Source organism: Coloeus monedula (assembly GCF_965178545.1).
Source record: "Coloeus monedula genome assembly, chromosome: 8".
In the NCBI taxonomy this organism is placed as follows: domain Eukaryota; kingdom Metazoa; phylum Chordata; class Aves; order Passeriformes; family Corvidae; genus Coloeus; species Coloeus monedula.
Window position 1 is genome coordinate 20,604,545 of NC_138788.1, and position 20,812 is coordinate 20,625,356.

General features: G+C 37.6%; 1 protein-coding gene across 3 annotated transcripts in view; it reads left to right on the top strand.

Moving 5' to 3' along the window:
* Positions 1-17,845, top strand: part of MAPK8 (mitogen-activated protein kinase 8) — a 40,346-nt gene extending 22,501 nt beyond the window's left edge. Inside the window, exons 3-12 of one of the 3 annotated variants that reach the window (XM_082286274.1) lie at positions 280-409; positions 1,659-1,717; positions 1,844-1,982; positions 6,672-6,837; positions 11,347-11,418; positions 13,271-13,453; positions 14,238-14,362; positions 15,305-15,368; positions 16,087-16,164; positions 16,909-17,845. In XM_082286274.1, the coding sequence (XP_082142400.1) occupies positions 280-409; positions 1,659-1,717; positions 1,844-1,982; positions 6,672-6,837; positions 11,347-11,418; positions 13,271-13,453; positions 14,238-14,362; positions 15,305-15,368; positions 16,087-16,164; positions 16,909-17,054 (1,162 nt within the window). In that variant the 3' untranslated portion in view covers positions 17,055-17,845. Of the gene's footprint in view, positions 1-278; positions 410-1,658; positions 1,718-1,843; positions 1,983-6,671; positions 6,838-11,346; positions 11,419-13,270; positions 13,454-14,237; positions 14,363-15,304; positions 15,369-16,086; positions 16,165-16,903 lie in introns of those variants that run through there. The other 2 variants (XM_082286275.1, XM_082286276.1) reach the window with 2 other exon arrangements.
* Positions 17,846-20,812: the final 2,967 nt, after the last annotated feature.

Sequence of the window (20,812 nt, forward strand, 5' to 3'; positions counted from 1 at the left end):
TGCCAATGAGTGGCAAGAACTCAGTATCTTTGGAAGCAGAAATACTGCATTATATTGTAGAGGTTGTCATGCGTTAGTACTCTAAAACTGGGAAATAGCTTTAAATTTTGAATCACTCAGCATACAAGAGCACTTTGTTATATCACATTCCTAAAGCTGGATAACACTGGAAATCTGGGGTTTCTGCAGACATGATACAAATTATCTGAAAAAGTTTGCAACTGCCACAGCTTGAAGGACCTTGACACTAGAGATGTAATACTGTTATTTTAATTACAGTGCAGCTTACGATGCCATCCTTGAGCGGAATGTTGCAATCAAGAAGTTAAGCCGACCGTTTCAGAACCAAACCCACGCTAAAAGAGCCTACAGAGAGCTTGTTCTTATGAAGTGCGTTAATCACAAAAATGTGAGTGCAGTGTCCTGCTTCAGATGTTAAAAGAATTAACTGGAAGGCTGTCCTTTGTAAAAGTCTGGAAAGTGGCTTCAGAGATTTTCATTGCATGGTTGTATCTGCATGATAAGTACAGAAGGGTCTTGCATAATAGCTATTAATGACTAGTTTTAATACCTGCCCAATCTTTAAATACCCCCTTCAAACTCAGCAAGGGAGTCAGTGTTATATTGCTAACATTTACAAGCAGCTGTCAAATGGCTGGTAAGTGTGTCCTGCTGATAGACACATAGGAGAAAAAAGGAAAAGGCTATAATACTTTTATAAATACTATATATTTATAAATACTATAATACATAGCATGAATGAGTTTAGAGTCTTGTATTGTGACAGCAGTAACTCTCTGGTGTTTATGAAGCTGTGCAGTAGACAAGATCACAGAAATGGGGAGAGAGTAAGTGATAAATTTATTGGAGTTGAACTGCAGAAGGCTGGTGTTAGCTATTTTTTTCCTTCAGAGTCAGATGTGTGCCGTATTCCTTACCTTCTCTTTTAATCCCCCATCAGGAAGATAAAATTTGTCCTGGCTGCTAGGGAGAAAGAGTGTCACAGAAAGCTTGCTCTCTTTTAGCTTTTTGGGAAAATTTTGTAATTTTTCTCAAACACAGACGGTTTATATGTGAATTCTCTGAAGGATGTTCCACCTAATAGCATAATTTGTATAATGATAAACTATTGCAAGCCTGCCTAGTTCTTGATGAGTAGTAGCTTGGTCTCTTTCTGCACATCACATCCATTCTTAATAGAAAATGTCCTAAAGCATCTGTAAGAACCTGTTTTTCTGTTTGGATGAAGTTGTTTCTTCACCTCTGTCAGTGGTGAAGTGGTATCTTTTAGGGAGTCTTCGTCAGGTTTTAATTTCATTGTTCCTCATATACAATAAAAATCTTACTAGGTCTTCAAACTGAAAGTAGGAGGAAGGGGAAGAGTGACTAAGCTCCTTAGGTTTTAAGATTTGAATATCATCTTGTTAGCACACACACAGTGTCTTTAGATTATGTGATTTGTGGAGGAAAAATACTCATTCCAAAATCATTCGTATCTGTTTACATCATGTTAGGCCTGGTTGAGCTACTGAGCATCTTGAGCTTCAGTGTGTACCAGGAGGTTCATATCAGAATAATAGTTAGCAGTTTTGAAATGTTGACTCTGCAACTTTCCTCTTGCTGTGGTACAATTACACTTCCTCTCCCCCTCCCTGCAGATAATCGGCCTACTGAATGTGTTCACACCACAAAAATCCCTGGAAGAATTTCAAGATGTGTAAGTCAGATTCGAGCTAAAGCTGAGAATTTATTTTTAAAGTATTCATACCAAAAGATGAGCAAGAGAGAGAATACAGTAAAATGGCTGTATTATCTGATTATTATTCTTTTCTTTCTTCATAAGCTACATAGTGATGGAGCTCATGGATGCAAATCTTTGCCAAGTGATTCAGATGGAGCTAGACCATGAACGAATGTCCTATCTTCTTTATCAAATGCTATGTGGTATCAAACATCTTCATTCAGCTGGAATTATTCATAGGGTGAGTGAACTGAACTGTATAATTTGCATTGCACCTGGTTTTACCTTGAGTATTTAAAGATAAAAAAAGTTAGAAATAGGAGCACGAATAATGTTTCATAGGCTGTCCCATAGGCAGGGAGAGAAAGCTGAAAGGAAAGCACCATACCTTTTTGCAGGGTAATTCTGGAATGAGCCTTTTGAATGTTTAAGTGATTTGATAACGATCTGCACAGAGCAAACTGAAGATTTTTGCAGTGAGTTGCATTACCTCCTCTAATTCTGTATAATGTTCTACTTTAGTAGTTGTGGCAGGGAAGGATATCTGGAGGCATCTCTGCCTTTATTGTTTTGGTAACCAAACCTGAAATCCCATCTTTTGAAAGAACTGCCCATTTTATTTCTTCTCCTTGACTAGCAGAGTAATGAATAACTATCTGAAATCTGCAGATAAGCAGATGATAATAAAGACTTGTAAGTGGAACTTGGATAACACCTGTCTGTCACGAATCATTCACTCAGTTAACAGGCAAAACTGACTACTGCTTTTTAAATGGCATTTGTGTGTTATAATCCAGTCGAGAAATTTTGAATTTAAGGTTGCCTGTTCAAGTTGAGCATCTCATATTTAATGGTATGTGGATTAAAGATTGCTTGAGATTATCTGGTTATAGCTTTTCAAATATAATCTTGTTGGTTTGGGAAATGGTAGGCTTGTATTTTTACAGTACTACATTTTTCATTGTAATATTTTTAAAGAGTTTGAGAAGTTTTCATTTCTGAAGTGATAGAGAAGGTTGAATTAACCTTAGCAATGTGGGATAGTTTCAGTCATTACTACACAGTCTTCTCATGACGTGCACAGGAAAGCAAATCACAAATGGCAGTTCTGTGCACTGCCACAGGAATTGCTGTGTTAGGATGCTTGTCCAGGTCAGTGGTCCACCACACTGTGACTGGGGGGTTGAATGGTCTGCAAGCTAGCTCTGGCAGTCTGACACTCCTGTTCAGTCTTTTTTGCTGCCTTTTCCACAAGGGAACAGGAGCAATTATATGAATAGAAAATACATCTTGAGTGGGCAAATGCTGCTTCCTTTTGCTCAGCTAGTTCTAGTACTCATCAGCTGCTGCATTCCAGTGAGGAGCTCAGGGGATGAAGGTGAAACCTTTCTTCTTGCATGCAATTTCCCTGAACTGATGTGTTGGAAGAGATGGGCAAGGATAAGTAGGGAGAAGCATTGCCTGCAACCAGGCATTGTATGTGATGCTGGTCTGCTTATGGGCATTTGAGACAGGTCAGTTGGGCTTCTTGCATTGTTCTGGGAATCCTCAGCAAAACTAAGTTGTTTAACTTACTGTTGTGGTACTGTATTACCTATGACTGAGATGATGCAGCCCTTGATGTTCTAATGTATGTGCCTGTGGGTCAGAAATAATGGTTTGCATACAGTTTCACATTTCCTGGTCCCTTCAATAGTTAGGTATGAAAATTTAATGCTGTGGATTTTCCTATATGGTCTTTTTTAGTTTCAGAAAATGATATATTATTTGGACATGGCTAGTGTAGGTGAAGTAAGAATGTCTCTCTGTGGATCTTAGCACAAACTTAGGGGAGCTTCTAAAACTGTGCTTGCCTCAGGGTGGTTTGTACTCCTCTGAAGTGGGCATAGATCCTGTGGAAGTCATGGATAAAATTTAAACATCTTTACATTTGCATAAAAGAAGTAGCTGCTTAGGTAGTTGGGCAAGAGTAAAGACAGCTTTGAGGATAGAATTCCTGTCTCTGTAAATATGGGTTAAGGCTGTGAAATGCTTCATATCATACAGGGATAAACGATCCTAAAGAGACTAAATACAATTGCTGTGTAAATAGCACCGTATGTATGCACGAATGCTTTTAAAGGACATGTGCAGATGCTTCTGAAGGACATTTCACTTGCATGTCTTCCTGGCAGATTTTCAACTGACAGCTTCTTGGTAGACTTTGTTAGAAGATTGAGTATATTCAGGCACAGCGTTACCGCCTGTGTGCATTGTGCCTTTTTACTTCAAGGTGTAAAGTATCAAAGTCTTGTTTCTCTGTGGAGCAAGCTGAACAAAACCTTGGAAGACAAGGAAGATATCCTGCAAAGGCACATGTGTCACACAGACCGTGTGGCTGCAGTGGTAACTCTTTGTAGCATTCTTCTGGGCTCTCAGCACCAGTCCTTAATGTCCACAGCCAGTTACTTTATTGAAACTTCTTAAGCATAGCCTGCACTACTGCGGCTGCCCAAGGAGCATTTTGGCTATGAATCTAGTGTTCTACTTTAGTGATCTCTAAAGCTTTAAGATTTTTTTGCTGTTGGTAGTTTCACATGTTTTTTGACTGGGTTCTTCAGCTTCTAGCGTAGCTGTGGTAATCTCAGCATCTTAGTAGCTTTTTCAAAGCTTGTTGAATGACTGAAATCAAAAAAATCTGTATACGTGCCTTATAGCACTGGATACTACTTGCCATAGAAATAACTGGGGTTTTTTCATAGCAAGTTGGGGGCATGGAACAAAACAGAAATCAAACTTCACCTTGAAGTTGTAGGGGCAAACTTGGTTGTCACATCAATGGATAAAGATTTGGATGTAACTTTGCACTGACTTTAACAGATGTTGGCAAATCAGCATTACTGGGTCCTGAACACTGTGCAGAGATGCAGTTTCCAGCCAGTGTAGAAGTACATGTTCATTTATATTTCATAGTATGAGGATGAATGATCAGCATTGCAGAGTTGTGCCTCACTGACTTTCTGAGGGACACATAGTGTCTCATTAGTCTTGCATGGAGGCTCTGAAACATTGAATTCTGCCCGATTTTGAGTACTTAACAAAGGGGCCTAATTATGGAACCTTCACAAATCTTCTGTTAGAAAGAGAAAAGCCCATAGAAGCCATGAATTACCCTCTAGAGATGTCCCTGTCTCCTTGTCTGGCTTATAGGGAGACAGCCCTGAAGAATCTGATTTTTAAGCACTGACATTTTACATTTTCAAGGTTCAGTGAGAGATTTTCTGCTATAGGTTCTGGATATATTTATCCATCCTAATTAATTTGATCACTCTCAGAGGAGCTCTCGAGTTTTGGTTTATTTAACAGAAGATATTAAGTGATGCAGGTTTTGCATCTCTGCATGAATCTGAATGTAGTGTAAGTCAATTCATCATTTTGATCCTAGGCTTCATGACAACTACATGGTGTTCAGAAATAAGGATGGACAGCATTTGGTAAGCAAAGAGAAGATCTCTTAACATTGGAGTGTTAATCCTGCAGTTTTGGGGAGAATGAGTGTAGTTAATACCATGAGCATGTGCCTGGTGTTCTGCAGTGAACTTCCTGAAAATAATAGATGTGTGCAGAAATAAAGCTGATAATAAAAAGGACTGTAGAAAAATCTGAAACATGTGTATTAAATGGCCAGAAGGCCTTATAGAACTTGAATTAATTTGTGGTGTTTGAGAATGTTTAAAGCTAAAGTTGTCTGTAAAGTCTTTGTGTGGAAATGTGTGTGTGAATATGTATGTATGCAAGACTTTTACTTAGTCATTAAAATTCTGTTGTTCTGGAACTCTTTTTGTTGTTTCCTCTTTATCTTTAATGCAGTTTTCTCAGCATTATGAGGAGATTGCTGAAAGCCAGCCAAGTACAAATGAAAACTACATAAATCTTGCAGATATCCACCTTTAAGTCTTTAAGAAACAATGACAAATGGGACTACATATCAAATGCTTGCAGCTCAGGTGCTGGAGTCCTCTGTCATATCTCAGGTTTTGCTCTCAATTAATCTCAGTAGAGTGTAGGCTGGAAGTATCTAAGTCTTATCTGTGTTAGCCCATGTGCTGCAAATGATTTTATGATTGCAAAGTTATTTTGAAGTTACTCTGTAATATTTACACTGTGACATTCAGCTTTGTGTAAGATCCTGCTGAGGTGATGACAGAGTAAGCCTGTGTAGTTTTTGTTTAAATAAATGTTGCAAAGCCACTATTGTCAATAGGGTTCAGGTGTAGAGAATAGTTTCCATGTTGCTAACTAGAATGATCTGAAGCTATGTCAGCATTTTCCACTCCAATTTAATGATTGTGTTAATTTTTGGCAGTTTTTCAATGGTGCATTTTTGGGTTTGGTTGCCAAACTTAGTATAAAACCAAGTCCTAAATAGGAAACTAAAATCATGTGGCCATGGAGATTTTCTTTCTGTTCAGAGAAATACATTGGTTCAAAAGAGGTAATGTAACCTCAACTAGCAAATAAACCTTTCACATTGATATTATAATTCTAATAATTCTTGTATTAAGATGATTATTGAATCAAATGATTGTCATGTTACTTGTGTTCTGCATTGTAGTAATAATTCTTGTTCCAGTGAGCAGTTTCTAGACCTTTCCTCAGAGCTAACACTTCTTACTAACCTCGATTTATTTCAGACATTGCTAACGTATCTTGTATTGCTGGTTGTGTTTTCCTTCTTTAATTGCTATATAAATCTACAAGCAGAATAAAGGAATTAATTCTGTAATCTGCTGAATGCACATAAATTAATGCAAGGGGGAAAAAGCTGCAGTTACAGCAATAACCTAGTTGTGTTTGGGATTTAATGTTAGCAATATTATCTTTTTAAAATGTGAACCACAGAGTACTTTGTGCTTGTCTTAGCAGTCATATATGATGTTTCTTTTTAAAGGATTTAAAGCCCAGTAATATAGTAGTAAAGTCAGACTGCACTTTGAAGATTCTTGACTTTGGACTGGCCAGAACTGCAGGAACTAGTTTTATGATGACGCCTTATGTAGTGACTCGTTACTACAGAGCACCAGAGGTCATCCTAGGGATGGGATACAAAGAAAACGGTCAGCAAATACAGTCTTTCTTTGGCATAGCTTTATCTTTTTTGTTTGGCACACCACATTTTACATGTTAATGTTTTTTTCAAGCTGTAGAAATTTTATAAATTAGTCTTGTGACTAAAATGCAGATTCTGGATACACCAATTTGTTTATTCAATTCAACCCATTAGAAAATGTTTGCATTTAATAGGAGAAAAAATGGAGGGCCTTGTTTGTTTAAAAATTTAAATAACTTGCTTGGTAGATTACGTGACATCCAGGAAGAACTGGAAATGTATTTTCTTGATATTTGGTATGTACTTTGTATGTACCTTCATCTGACTTTATTCTTGGTGAAGATGTAAATTGTATTTCATCAGCAGATGTGTGTACTAAATTTGATGCTAAATAACTGTATTGTGTATGGCCTTTCAGGAGGTAGGGAGCATAAAGTCTACTGAGGAACAAACAAGCTAAGACCTACTGTGGAATTGCTTTTTATTAAAACCAGCCTCCTGTAAGCCTTTTTCACTAAGTTCTTAATGTTGCTGAAGAAAAACTCAATAACACACTTAAGCATACAGAGAGTACTGTCATGATGCATCATGGATTCTTTGAGGTCCCTGGCAAATTCCAAGGGAATTTTACTTTGTCCCTCTGCTTGCATACACTTCCGCCTCACCATACTAGCTCTGTGACCAGTCTGCCTCTCAGTATCTTCTACAGGAAAATAGAAAAAGATCTGTCATTGGAGGGAAACACACCATCAAGTACATTGCACCTTCACAAGGAAGCAGCTGGTAGTACCCATTAGGAAACCAAAGTGATGTGTCACTCCTGAAACTCCATTGGAGCAGCCTGATTCCGCTCCGTTTCACTGCTGTGCTGCCCCCGTGGTCGGGCAACTCCCTTGTTTCACTTGTGAACACATCAGGCTGGTGGAGCCTACAGGTCACCATGTGTGTTTCAAACACTCTGCCCAAAGCTATCTCCTGGGGAGGTGTGAGGTGTGGCTCCTCGCCTTCCTGACACAACTGGGGCTTGCTCTGCCTTTCAGCATTCCTAATACAGTCTGCAAACCTGCCTGGCATACCATTGCAGCAGGTGACTTCAGGCTGTGTGAATGGTGATAGCAGTGAAAGAAGCCAGGTCAGAGGAATGAGACTAGATCTTTATTGCAAGACTGTGGTTTTTATTTGTTTGGATTGTTAATGTGCATGAGAGGATGTACATTTCTTCGAATGGCCTCCATGGCTGGCTGATTTTCCTGTAATTTAGGAGTTACAGGTTGAGTAGAGCAAATTAGTTATTTCTTTTAATTCCTAAAATTTTCTAGATTTGCAAATTTAAGTTTGTCTTTTTTTTCCCCCAAGACCTTATATTGGCAATTTAAGGAACATTAAATACAAGTACCTAAAGCTGTAGTATTGAGTCATGCAACTGCCTTACAGAAGGAATTGATAAAATGAAAGTCACAAGTTTTCTGACTCAGCTTGCCCATTTTAAATTTTTCTTTTAAATAGTAAGTAATTTTGAGTAGCAGAAGTATGAAACGTTTTTTCCACCACTGGAGTTTTCCACTACTGGAGATACTCTACAACACAATCTATCCTGTCAAGCTTGTGACAACCCTGTTCCTTAAGGAAGTGTGAGTTGTGTTGTGCATCATAAATCATAATTTACTTTCATTTGAAAAACTATCACATCTTCCCAAAGCCAAATACATGGTTCTTGAAATGAGAATGGCACTTCTGGAGAATGTAAATGTAAGGAGTGAGTCCAAAGACAATTGTATTTCCATATGTACTGTTCTCATTAAAAGGCAGTTTATGTGAGCTGTTACTGTTCTCAGTGGAGGAGTTTGTGGAGCTCCCATGACAGGGAGATGGGTAGCAAGGATGCATTTACAGTAAGAACCATGGGCTGTCCAGGAGCCTCACCTGTTCATATTGATGCCTATTATAGCCCCTTAAACCCACAGTTAAATTAACTGTGAGTTTACTTAATGTGGAGTTTAATATTGAAAATTTACAGAGCTGTCTGGCAGTTTCCTGCAGTTTGTGCCCTGCTGAACTTGTGGGAGGATTGCAGTGTATATTTTGATGACTGAGATATGTACTGCAGACTAACATCATTTTGGTACTATACTTACACACATACAAAATCTTCAATTGTTTTAAAACTAGCAAGGATCCCAAACAAATACATAGAGTTAACTTTTATGTAGGGTTTATTACTGAAGGATGTTTGGGGGTGTCACATCAGAAACCAAGGACACCAGAAGGACACCAGAACTGTTCATGCACATGCACCTTAATAGATTTATGCACTATTCTGTGCATGATTATCAGGAATGAAACACTGAAAAACAAGGAAAGTCCTAAAGACTCTGAAACAACTACTTTTAAGTTTCCTAGTAGATACATTGGGTTTAAACTTCATTTTCACATGGTATTTTTTCTCCTAGATTTATAAAAATCAGTAAGTTCAAACAGGGTTGTTAAGAATAAAATGGACTCCTTATGACAGCAATAGATTTGTTAAAGTATTTTTCAAATCTGTGATGTGATTTTACTCAGTTTTCTATAGAAGTATTCACAGGAGTATTAGTTCAGCTTCCTAAAAAAAGTTAGAGACCTGTAATTAGACAGGTTTTGTCTGATTTAATGAAAGCAGCAAATCAAAACACCCCAAAACATCTCAAGTTTGGTTTTGTAGGGAGACGAGAAGAATGGTAACTTTATCGTGTTGGTCACAAACTAATTACAACAGATTTGGGTATATAATGGGTTGTGATGGCAGGAGGTTGTTTAGCAGATCAAAAAGTCAACATTCAGAATTTTATTTAAAAAGTCAAATGCAAAACTTGGCTTCTTTGGGTCTCTAAGCCAACGAATATATACTTAAGTATTTGACAAAAAAATTTTAAAGGAAAAAGAGCACTAAAAGTGTTGACAATATTTTTTTAAATGAACAAGGCCCTTAATTTTGACCTATTAATATGCACAACTATGGTCTCCTATCATATTATTTAGATACTATTTTAGAGGAACTTAAAAATAAAGAAGGAATATTGAAAAATAAGAAGCTATGTTGTTTGCTTGACATTGTTGAGCTCCTTCAGAACATTGACATATAATTCTTACTATATGACTGTTCTCACTTAAATCCCCTTCTTATGTGCTTAATTGAAATTCCAGTGTCATATTTGACAAAGTATTCATAATAATAAAATGTCATTATTATGATTTCAAGAAAACTTTTGCATACAGAATTAACAATACCTCTGAAAGCAACTGCAAAAGAAATTGGCTTACCTGTACAAAGTAAACTTGTGCATCTTTAAGTATGTCTTCTGAGTGATTTATTTTAAGGTAATGTAGAAAATGCATATCTCATTTTAAAAAAATTGCTGTTGAGTTTTTCTTTTATGAAATGTTATTTCAGCATAACTGGAGAAATATTTTAAAACAAATGATTTTAACTGAAAACCTAGGAGCATACTAACATTGTCATTAACTGATCCTCTAAAATTCCTAAGTGATCTTTTACTGATTCTGTTTGCTTTTTATTTAAAGCAAGAGAGAGATTCATGGTAATCTGACTTCTAGGAAATACTTGCTGTTAAATTTTAATTCCTATGTAATACCTAATTAATTCTCCTAGAAAGTGTGAACTGTTTCAATAGGCAATATTTTTACAGGTCAGTGTACTTTGCTACTTTTAGAATTATTCCAACAGCTGCAGTGGAATTACTTTCAAGAAATCAATCTGTCTTTTGTGCTTGAGTCTAGTCTCTTGGCAGAGGTAGCTTTGAAGCCTCCAGCCTTGGAGAAGGGCTTTACTCTGCTTGATTCGTGTCTCTCTCTCTCTGCTCAAGCTCTTGCTCTAGCACTATATTAAACAAAAGGATGTTTTTCTGCCTTGTATTTGAGACAGTTAAAAGCTAATCCTTACACATGGTTTATGTTAAACTGTTTTCATTGATTAATACAAAGACTTGCTCTTCTTCCTGTGCTGTCTCTGCAGTTTATAGGATGCAGTCATGTTATGCTTCTTTTAATTTTAAATGACCGTTTGCTTTGCTTTTCCTTCTTTTTGTGCTACAAACATAGTGGATTTATGGTCTGTGGGGTGCATTATGGGCGAAATGGTTTGCCACAAAATCCTCTTTCCAGGAAGGGACTGTATCCTTGTGCTGCTGCAGCAGGTTGAATTAGTTAGGAAGTGATTAACCTTTTTATTGATGTTGTGTCATGAAGATGCATATTGTACAATTTTTTTTTTTATTAAATGAACATGGATTTTTCTTGTGATACACTTAAAAAAAAAAAAATCATTTCTATTCAGGCTGCACCTAGCAGTAGGACATAGTCTCTGCTGGTCCTGTAGTTAGCATACATTCACTTTCACTCATTTTCATTGCACATGCTTTTTAGAGTCACTTCATGTGTATGTGTGTGTCTAGATATTTTTATTTATTTTATTTTAATAACTATCTTTTATGTTAATATCATTGCATTTTGTTTTCAGTTGACATTTGGTCAGTTGGGTGCATCATGGGAGAAATGATCAAAGGTGGTGTTTTATTTCCTGGTACAGATCGTATCCTTACCCTTGGCCTAGGATGTAGTTGTAAAAGGTCAAAAGACTCTGCAGTGATACAGTTTCAGATTAAGGTGGTTCTAATTTTTAAAATACTGGTTTTAGACTGCCTTTTCAAACTGAAATTTGCAAAGTCATTATATGCCATTGGGGCAAACAGACTTACTTTTTTCTTTTCCCTTTTTTTTCCCTCTTTTTTTCTTTTTCCAGTTTAATATAGTCCCTATCCATTACTTTTGAATGTTGTCACACTTAAGACAGACTTCTTTTTGTTTAGGTGGGGTTTTACTGGTTCACATGCATTGGGCTTTAGTTTGGAGGTCATTTTTATGTAGTAATTTACTAATCTTGTTTAGTACCTGAGCATGTTAGCAGTTATTATGCTTTGTATTTTATAGAAAATGTTTACAAAAACATTTGTAACCCTCTTCATTAGTTACACTCTGGAGATTTATTTTTTGTATGCAGAGATGATCCTGCAATCAGCTTTCAGAAGTATCTGACATTTGTCTTTCTACTCTATGAATGGTTTGGTGGTGTCTATATGGGTTGTCCTGTGAACAGTATTTCAGACAAAGAGTCTGCTCCAAACAAATAGAATTGAAACTTCAGTGTCATTGCTAAAATTAGTGAAAATAATTGGACTTTGATATCCTATTTGTTTTACTATTACTTGCAGATCATTTTTTTAGATGCCATCAGAAGTGTTTCCTGCTTTTGCTGCAGGTTACTGTTTCAAAATTGATATAGTACCATTTAGGGGTGAAAATGGGGTGGAGATTTTGAGCCATGGTAAGGAAATCCAGAGCATCTTTACTTTCACACAGCTCTGTCATTGCATGAGCTGCACCATGCTTTGCTTTATGCATCTGGTTTGCTAGCATGGCTTTTCAATTTAGACTCAGTGCCATACAATGTAAATACTACTTTTTGTGAAGGCCTGTACTAAAGCTCACCAGAGCTTGAGAATCCTTATACAGAGATCTGTTGTTAAGTTTTAAGAATATAAGAGAGGGTCTGCTTCAGCCCACTGAAGATTTAGGTAGCCTGGTATCCAGTCTTTGATGGCAGCCAAAAAGAAAAAGTTGGGGACAATGTGAATAAGTGTATATAAAATTTTATCTGAGCTCTCCCCCAGTATTTAACCATCTGCAACTAGGAATTCCTGTGCCAAACCTTACTTTTTTTGTTCAGTAATGTGTATTAAATTCTTCTGCCATGAAGTGGTCAATCTCCTCTTTACAGTGTGTAAACTTCTCAGTTAAGATTTTCCTTATACATCCTTGAAACTCTAACTTCATTCAAGTCCCTGACAATATTGTCAGTGACCTGCGTGGGCCCAGCCTTGGCCCTCTGTGTGCCCACTTGTGCTCAGTGTTGCACATCCCTGGTGAGAGGTTGCCCAGGCCTGGGCTGAGGTACCAAGATAAGAATGAAGGACAAAACACCCACCCACTTGGGGTCATTCTCAGGAGTGCCTTGGTAATGGGTAGTAGCTTGACTGCTGTGTGTGTGTGTTCAGATCAGGGACTCAGTCCCCCAGAACCCAAACAAGGCCTTAAGTTAAATCTGTTATATTTAAATATTTTGTGAGTCTTCTAATATTCTGTTTCTCAGAATTATATCCTTTTCTAGTCAATAATGATTTTGAGTGAAGTACATGTTGCCTTGACTACACTATCATAGTCTTGCATTGTTTCACCACTTAAGAAAGTAGTCCTAAGTCATGATGATGAACTTGATATTTTATTATAATTTCCTGTGTTTTCTCTGTTGGTTATTTCATGTGGTTTTAACATAACTTTCTAGCTGAAAACTAGACACAGTGTTTTTCTTAGCTGCATAACTTTAGATATTGATCAATGGAATAAAGTTATAGAGCAGCTAGGAACACCATGCCCCGAATTTATGAAGAAATTACAGCCTACAGTCCGAACTTACGTGGAGAACAGACCTAAATATGCTGGATATAGTTTTGAAAAACTCTTTCCAGATGTCCTTTTCCCAGCTGACTCTGAACACAATAAACTTAAAGGTAAGGTCTGTCTTCTGTGTGTTATATATTTTAAAAGTTTTAAAACTCTGATACATTGAACAGAAATGTAGCTCAGTTTTGTTCACTATAAAATCATCCTGCTAAGGATTTAAATATTTATATCATGAGAGTGGATGAATGTGCTGACATGTGCTTGCCTCCACTTTCATATCTTCACGAGACAGCTCCTATTCTTGGAGCTGTCTTTGTAAAGGCAAGTAAATATCTATATTCTTCTCAATGGCAGGTGCCAACATGATTTAGAGAAAAGTGGGGGGAGGTTGGAATAGAAGTTGTGTAGGCAGAACAGATCTTTGTTTTCTAGGATGAAAATAAGGGGTATATGTTAATAATATATAGATACCCTGTAGTTACTTCAGTGACTTACTGGTTCTAAAGGCCACCCACTCAGTGGAGTCACTCACTGTGTTTTCTGTGACTAAAAGCATGTGACAGAATGGGGCAGTAGGTGCTTGCCTGCTGCTATTCCAAACAAGGCTGCACTGCCACCTGAACTGTTTCACATAAGGATGTCACACCAAGGGACACAGTATGCTGAAATTGTATAGTGAAACATGTCTGACCCCTTTCCCACCTATGTCATTCTCTTCAGGTTTTTTTTCCATTAAATGGAAAAACCTCAAATTATGTGAGGAGTGCATAGATATTTAACTGGAACTTGGTTACTCTGACCCTGCTCTTTAAAAGTTTTGAAACACTGTGTTATGTGTTCTATATATGGCAGTAATCCGAACAGATTTTTTTTATTTTTTTTTTTTTGCAGCAAGTCAAGCAAGAGATTTGTTATCAAAAATGCTGGTTATAGATGCTTCTAAAAGAATCTCTGTGGATGAAGCCCTACAGCACCCATATATCAATGTTTGGTATGATCCATCAGAAGCAGAAGCTGTAAGTTCTTGTTTTAGGTCTCTGCTTAGGAAGCTTCTCTATAAAGCCATGTTGTTGTGATGCTTGGTACAGCTGCTTGAATGAAGATTGTTGCACATTTCATTAGAAGCTTCACTGAGCCATAATAGCTTTCATTGATGTTGATAGATGTGTTTATTTGAAATAGCATCAGGAAGGGGCTGAAGTACCTGTCTCCGTGTATAATTGCCTATCATCTGAACATGTAGTCATGCATCTGAAATCTTTTATATAGGGTTCTAATGTATTGAGCTTCGGTTGTTTCAATGTGGCTTGACTGGCCTTGGTGGGGTTCTGAGGTATTTACTCCTGGGGAACTGAAATAATTTCATTAGGAATTGATAGTACTCTAGAACTAGAAATAAATGTTTCAGCAAAATCTGAATACAAAATATTGAGCTTTCAGTTATTAAAACTAAGAAACAAAGGGATTAATTTAAATTTTTTCCTTGAAAAATCAGTTTCAGGACAATTCCAGCTTGTGAGAAAAGTGTCATTTTTTTAAAAAAGAAAAGTGCTTGGTGATGGCTACTAAGAATAGAAAAAGGTACTTGATGTAAACGGAGCAATTATAATTCTGCTGCTCTGTAATAGCTAGATAGAAAATTTAGTAATTAACAGTAAGGAGCTAAAATGAGCTGCTTGTGCTGGAGATTGCTGCACTTAGGAGCTCTTTTACCAGACTGATCGGTTTCTCTGTTAATTATTACAGTAATGTAAGCAAATTTGTTAATCAGAAGAACTTTAAAGACTGTGGTAGCATCTAAAAAGTAGGCTGAGTCCAAGTATGAGTGGATATATAATCGTTTAAATGTGTTATTTTTAAATCAGGTTCATGTTCTGAATGGTTAATTTCATTTTTAATTTGTACTGGTTTTGTATCCCTTTTGATTGTTTTATGATGAGTTAAGTTTTGTTTTTCAGCCTCCACCAAAGATACCAGATAAGCAGTTAGATGAGAGGGAGCACACGATAGAAGAATGGAAAGGTAAGAAAGGCATTTAAAGTATAATAAGGCTTTTGGGAGTATGCTGGGTCCCTGTGATTACTGTTATTAAAGTTCTTCTGAGCAACCTAATAGTATTTATTTCATCTGCTTGGATGGCAGGGGAACAGATCAGTGCTTCACAACCTCTCAATTGTTGGGACACTAAAACTTTTCCTGCAAAGGAGATGAACCTTTGAAGTGAAAAAAAGACCTGCTCATCTCAGTCACCTTTTACAATCCACAGGACAGCATTTGTAGGGAGGGTAACTCTTCTGGACAAACTGGTACAATTGAAAAAGATGCAGGAGCTTGAGCAATGTAAGGGTGAATTAGAAGGACAAGTCTTCAAGTGTTCCTAGCTCTTCCTTTGAAGACTGCTGATCAGGTTTACCTTACCAAAGATGCAGTTGATAAAAACTGAGTGGGCCTTAAGACTCAGCTTAGCCTTAGGTCTCCAAGCAGCCTGGACAAAAGAGCCTTAGAGCAATGCCAGTGCATTGTCAAGAGTGCCAGGCCCCTGTAGCTGCAACAGAAAAGAACTGTATGTTTTCTATATCATTTGCCAGTTGTTGTGTAGCCTACAACCTGTTGTTCAAAACTAATTCTGAACAGTAATAAACCTATGAAATGGAAATGGACATTTTAATGGGAGATATGTTTTCGATCCAGTCTTGGGGTTGCAAATTCATTTTTTGCCTTCCCTTCTCTGCATTTTCAGAGTTGATATACAAGGAAGTCATGGACCTGGAGGAGAGAACCAAGAATGGGGTTATACGCGGCCAACCAGCCCCTTTAGGTTGGTTACAATAAAAGCACAGTACAAGGCTCCATTGAGTTGTAGGTAGGAAGGAGTAAAGCTGATCAAGACATCCAAAACTTGAAAATGTGGCTCTTAAATGGCCTAACCTCTTGAATTGAAACATTGTGTATTTGAGTGGAATATATGGGGCTGACATGCCTTTTAATTGACCTGTTCAATCCCTCTGTCGTGCCCACTAACTGTCGATAAGGCTTCATGGCACAAGTTGGACTGCTATTGCTGCCTCTGCTCAGGGTTCACTGAAGTTTAGACTCTGAAAAATCCCTGGGTGTCTGAGATTGAATGGATGTGATGTGGCTGGGCACCAGCTATTCCCCAGCCTCAAGAGGAGGAGGAAAAAAGCCAGGCTCCTTCTTTCTTTGTCAAAATACACAGATATGTTTTATCTTAGGGTGTCTTTGTAGGGTATATTTGTAGCGTAGCGTAGCTCTGGCTTTATGATTACTGTCTTTGTTTGGGATTTTTTAGCCATTAGCTTTTACTGTGATTTGACAGCTGCCCATGCCACGTGAGTTCTGTGGTTCTTGACACACCATCTGTTAAGCCCCACGTTAAGGACTTGTGGGTTTTATTTATTGTGACAATGGATTGAGACGCATCTCTTCAAACTTGCCAAAGCAGGGAAAAGTAACAGGCATTAGGAAGAGACAGACTAATGCAAGTACTGAACTGTGCAACTGTATCTGCAACTGATTTGCTGTTTTGTTTCTCATAGCACAGGTGCAGCAATGATCAATGGCTCTCAACACCCATCTTCATCGTCATCTGTCAACGATGTGTCTTCAATGTCAACAGATCCAACATTGGCCTCTGATACAGACAGCAGTCTAGAAACCTCAGCTGGACCTCTGGGTTGCTGTAGATGACTACTTGGTCTTTTGGGGGGTGGGAGGGGGATCCTTTTAGTCATTAATAGGGCACTTTTAAAATTTGGTGGTATTTTTGAGTGTTTTTTCAAAAATAATCATGGAATTCATCATAAAGTGCTGTAATTTCAAACTGTAAGTTGTGTTATAAGCAGCCACTTTTTTGCTGTAATTAACTGTAAAATAGTAAACCTGATAATTTTTATTGTGGTTTTAAAATCTGCATATTTGCTTTACTATTATGCTGCTGATCTTTTTTTACTGAATTTGTAAGATTTGTTTTATCAAAGCACATATTAATGTTGTGGTCATTACCATATGATGAATTATTTAAGATTTTATAGGTTTTCAATTTTTTAATTGGAATTTATTCCAGATGTTTTGTTCATGATATCCTTCAAAGTTTTATGCTTGGTCATTACATCTGTGTCCAGGCGGAGGGGGAGAGAATTCAGTGCAGCCAGCTGTAGTTTCAGGCATATTACTGTAGTGCTGGGTAGTGAACAAAATCCTTTTATTTTGGCCAGTTGCCTATAATACTTCAGGAAAAGCAACAATTAGTGATCTTTTTTAGAGAAACAGAAAAAATCCTTTGCAAAGTTACATCGTCTGAATGAGTTTATGAACTTAAGAAAGCAAAGCATATCTTCAAAGCTGCAGAAATATCCAGCCTAGCAAAGTAATGTGATGTTTTCTGCAGAGTTGTGGCATGCCAAATCTTGTGATCACCATAAAACATGAGGATACTTCATGAATAATACATTGCAATGCCAATAAACTGTTTACTTCTAGCTCGTAGCCTGTTTTTGTACACACAAAATGAAGTGTATCCAGGATGTTTAGACTGACAAGAGGGAAAATGAATATGCTGTAGCTATACTTTAAGATGTGATGCTTGGGAGTTTTGGTTCTTACTAGTTTTGTCTACTAAGGCAAGTGCTCTTTGAGTGCTTTTTGGGTCAAAGAGGGAATGACATGAATGCAATAGGGGCAAAACTTCGGCTACTCTTTCTCCACCAAAAGTAACTGATTGCTAAAATCCATTAAGTGGTAGGAGAACCTCAGGATTTCTGTAGCTAATGCATCAATTGAGCAATATATGCCATCCAAAGGAGGGAGAAGTAGTGCTGTATAAATTAATATTTATATCTTTCATTTCACCATGAGATCAGTGTAGCAGAAATCTTAGCAATGGTTCATTTTAAGTCATAAATATTCAGTAGTTTTCATCACTGAAGCTCCAGGTTTCAATACACTTTTTAAACAAAAGATATATTGAGATATATAGAACAGTTACTAAAGAGTCATGTAAGATGGTGCTGCTCCTCACAGAAGTATTTTAACTGTTTACATTTTATATTTACAGAATGATTTATGTATAACTGACTTAAGTTTATGTATGAGTTAAACAATCATTCAGAATTTATTTCTTTGGAAAATGCAGATTTTTAGTGAAGCTAGGCTGTATAATTGATTGCCTTGTGTAGATGCATATTTTGTGTAGTGAATTAGAATGTGAAGAGGAATTTAAATTAGTAAAGCTCACAAAAATGAGCATAAAAAATACAGAAGTCTTGCCAGGCGCTGAGCATAAGCAAATCATGTATCTGGCTACAGGAGTGACTGGTGGTCTTCAGTGTGGTTCCTTCTGCTTGTTGGGTTAAATAAGCATCTTTTTGAAGTTTTGACTGAAAGAGGAAAATTTGTCTTCACAGTAACTTTCAGAAAAATAGAAGTGATAGTAATGCTTTCAATATCTAACATGTCTTTTAAAAAACATGCAGAGTTGCAAGGAATGGCAATGTCTCAAAGATAACTAAATTGATAAATTGCACAGTTGTTTTCCTGGCCTGGCTAGACTGCTGGTAAGTGCTGTGTGTGTAATTTTGCTTTCCTCCCTTGTATCTACTATTTCAATATTGCCTTCCTAAGCCACATTTGTAAGGCAATTGTTTTTACAGGATCCTGCCAAATTGTATATTACCTCAGAACAGGCAGGACAAGTTTGGATTCATCTAGCACTGGAATGTAGAAAATGTTGAACAGAGACCAACAGAACAGTCGATTTTGTAATTTTTAAATCAAAGTTTAAGCTGTGAATTAAGCCAAAATTTTTGGTCAAACAACAATACTCCATTGTTATATTGAGTGAAATGATAGTGTGGTCAGCACAGTGTAATGAAGTTAAGACTGACAAAAGTAACTTCTGATGCCTCTCAGTGCTGTTAAAAACAAATTGGTAAATATAGTTCCTATTTAAATTTATTTTAGACCTCACTGGATTACAGTGATGATTGAAATATTTTGAAACTTAAAAATACTTTTTGCTATCACTTTCCAGTGTCCTAAATATATAGTAACTGAACTGAGCTCATAAGCTCTAAGGAAAATGGAGCTTTTCTTCTTTCAAGGCAGGGTTAGTGAATGCGTGGAACTGTTGCAGTGTGAGCAAGCTGTGCTTAGAGGGATTGTTTCAGTAGGGTCAGAGCTCTGCCTGTGGAAACGGAGAGTTCACTTTTGGCACCATCTTCCTACAAGTGTTGCTTTTTCTTTTTTTTTTTTTTCCAGTTGCTTGCATTTTAGGCAAATTAAAGTGATGGCAAATTTCAAAGACAAGAAAATCGTATTCAGTAATCAAGTTATCACAACAGCATCCTAGTCTTAACTTCTCTTTTTATTTGTTGAAATATAAATTTTTTTCAGATAGGTGTACACTGCCACAAACAGATAGCAAACAAATGGGTAACTGGAGTTCAGGTGTCTTTGTCTGTTGTTAGATTATATGCTATCCAATACACTGTACAATTTTATTGTTAAGCTTTATTTTAGACTATGATTTGGAATCTTCTCATGACAACAGGCTTCACTAAAGTGCATGCAACTTTCTAGGGCTCTTCCAATCTGCTGGGAGTTGGTATGGATTCAATTACCACGAGCTGTGTGATCTCTTACCTCAGGTGAGGTTCAAAGTTGCGCAGTAATAGCGATACTGAGTTCCACCTTCTCTGGGCAGAGCTGTGGCATGCAGCAAGGACAAATCAGCTCTCTCCTTTTTTAGAAGTAGGTTCTTCAAGAATTTGAAATAGAGATGGGGGCGGGGGGAATCAGTACCCTTAGGGTGTACTGGAATGCTGTGCTGTGAAGTCTTTCTTTGGTGCAAGACAGTGGGTCAGAGCAGATTGTGTGTTAGTGTGTGAGCAGCTGTGCTGCCTGAGCACAACCCCCTGGAGGAACATGCCCAGCCCTGGGTCACTGCTCAGCTGAGAAGACATGGCACTTTGCCCTGCCCAAGCTTGGGCTTTTAGCTTTGAAGAACTTTTACTGTGTGAGATGCAGCAGCAACTTTCTGGGCAGGAATTCCAGCTCAGTACAGCATCAGCAGCAGTGGTGTGGTGGGGGTGTCCTGTGTTCCCAGCACAGGCTGTGGTAATAGGGCCCTGCTGCCTGGGTTTGGTGGGGCCAGTGCAGAGCACCTGGGCAGGGGCTCTGCAGGGAGGAAGGGATGGATGGAGCACTCAGCTCAGCAGTGTGTGAAGAAAAATGTCAAAAACCTCCTACAGGAGGATGGTCCTACCCAGCCAATAATCTGAATTGTATGACAGTAAATGTTTCTTGATTAAGATTATGGGCAAAAGGGGAGAAGGTGGTTCATCTTACATTTGGTCTTACTCTTTCAAGTTGCTAAAGGGAGTGAATTACAGTTTCTGGATCTGTTTTTATTTGCTGTTGGCAGCAGGAGCTTGTCCATGCTGTTACAT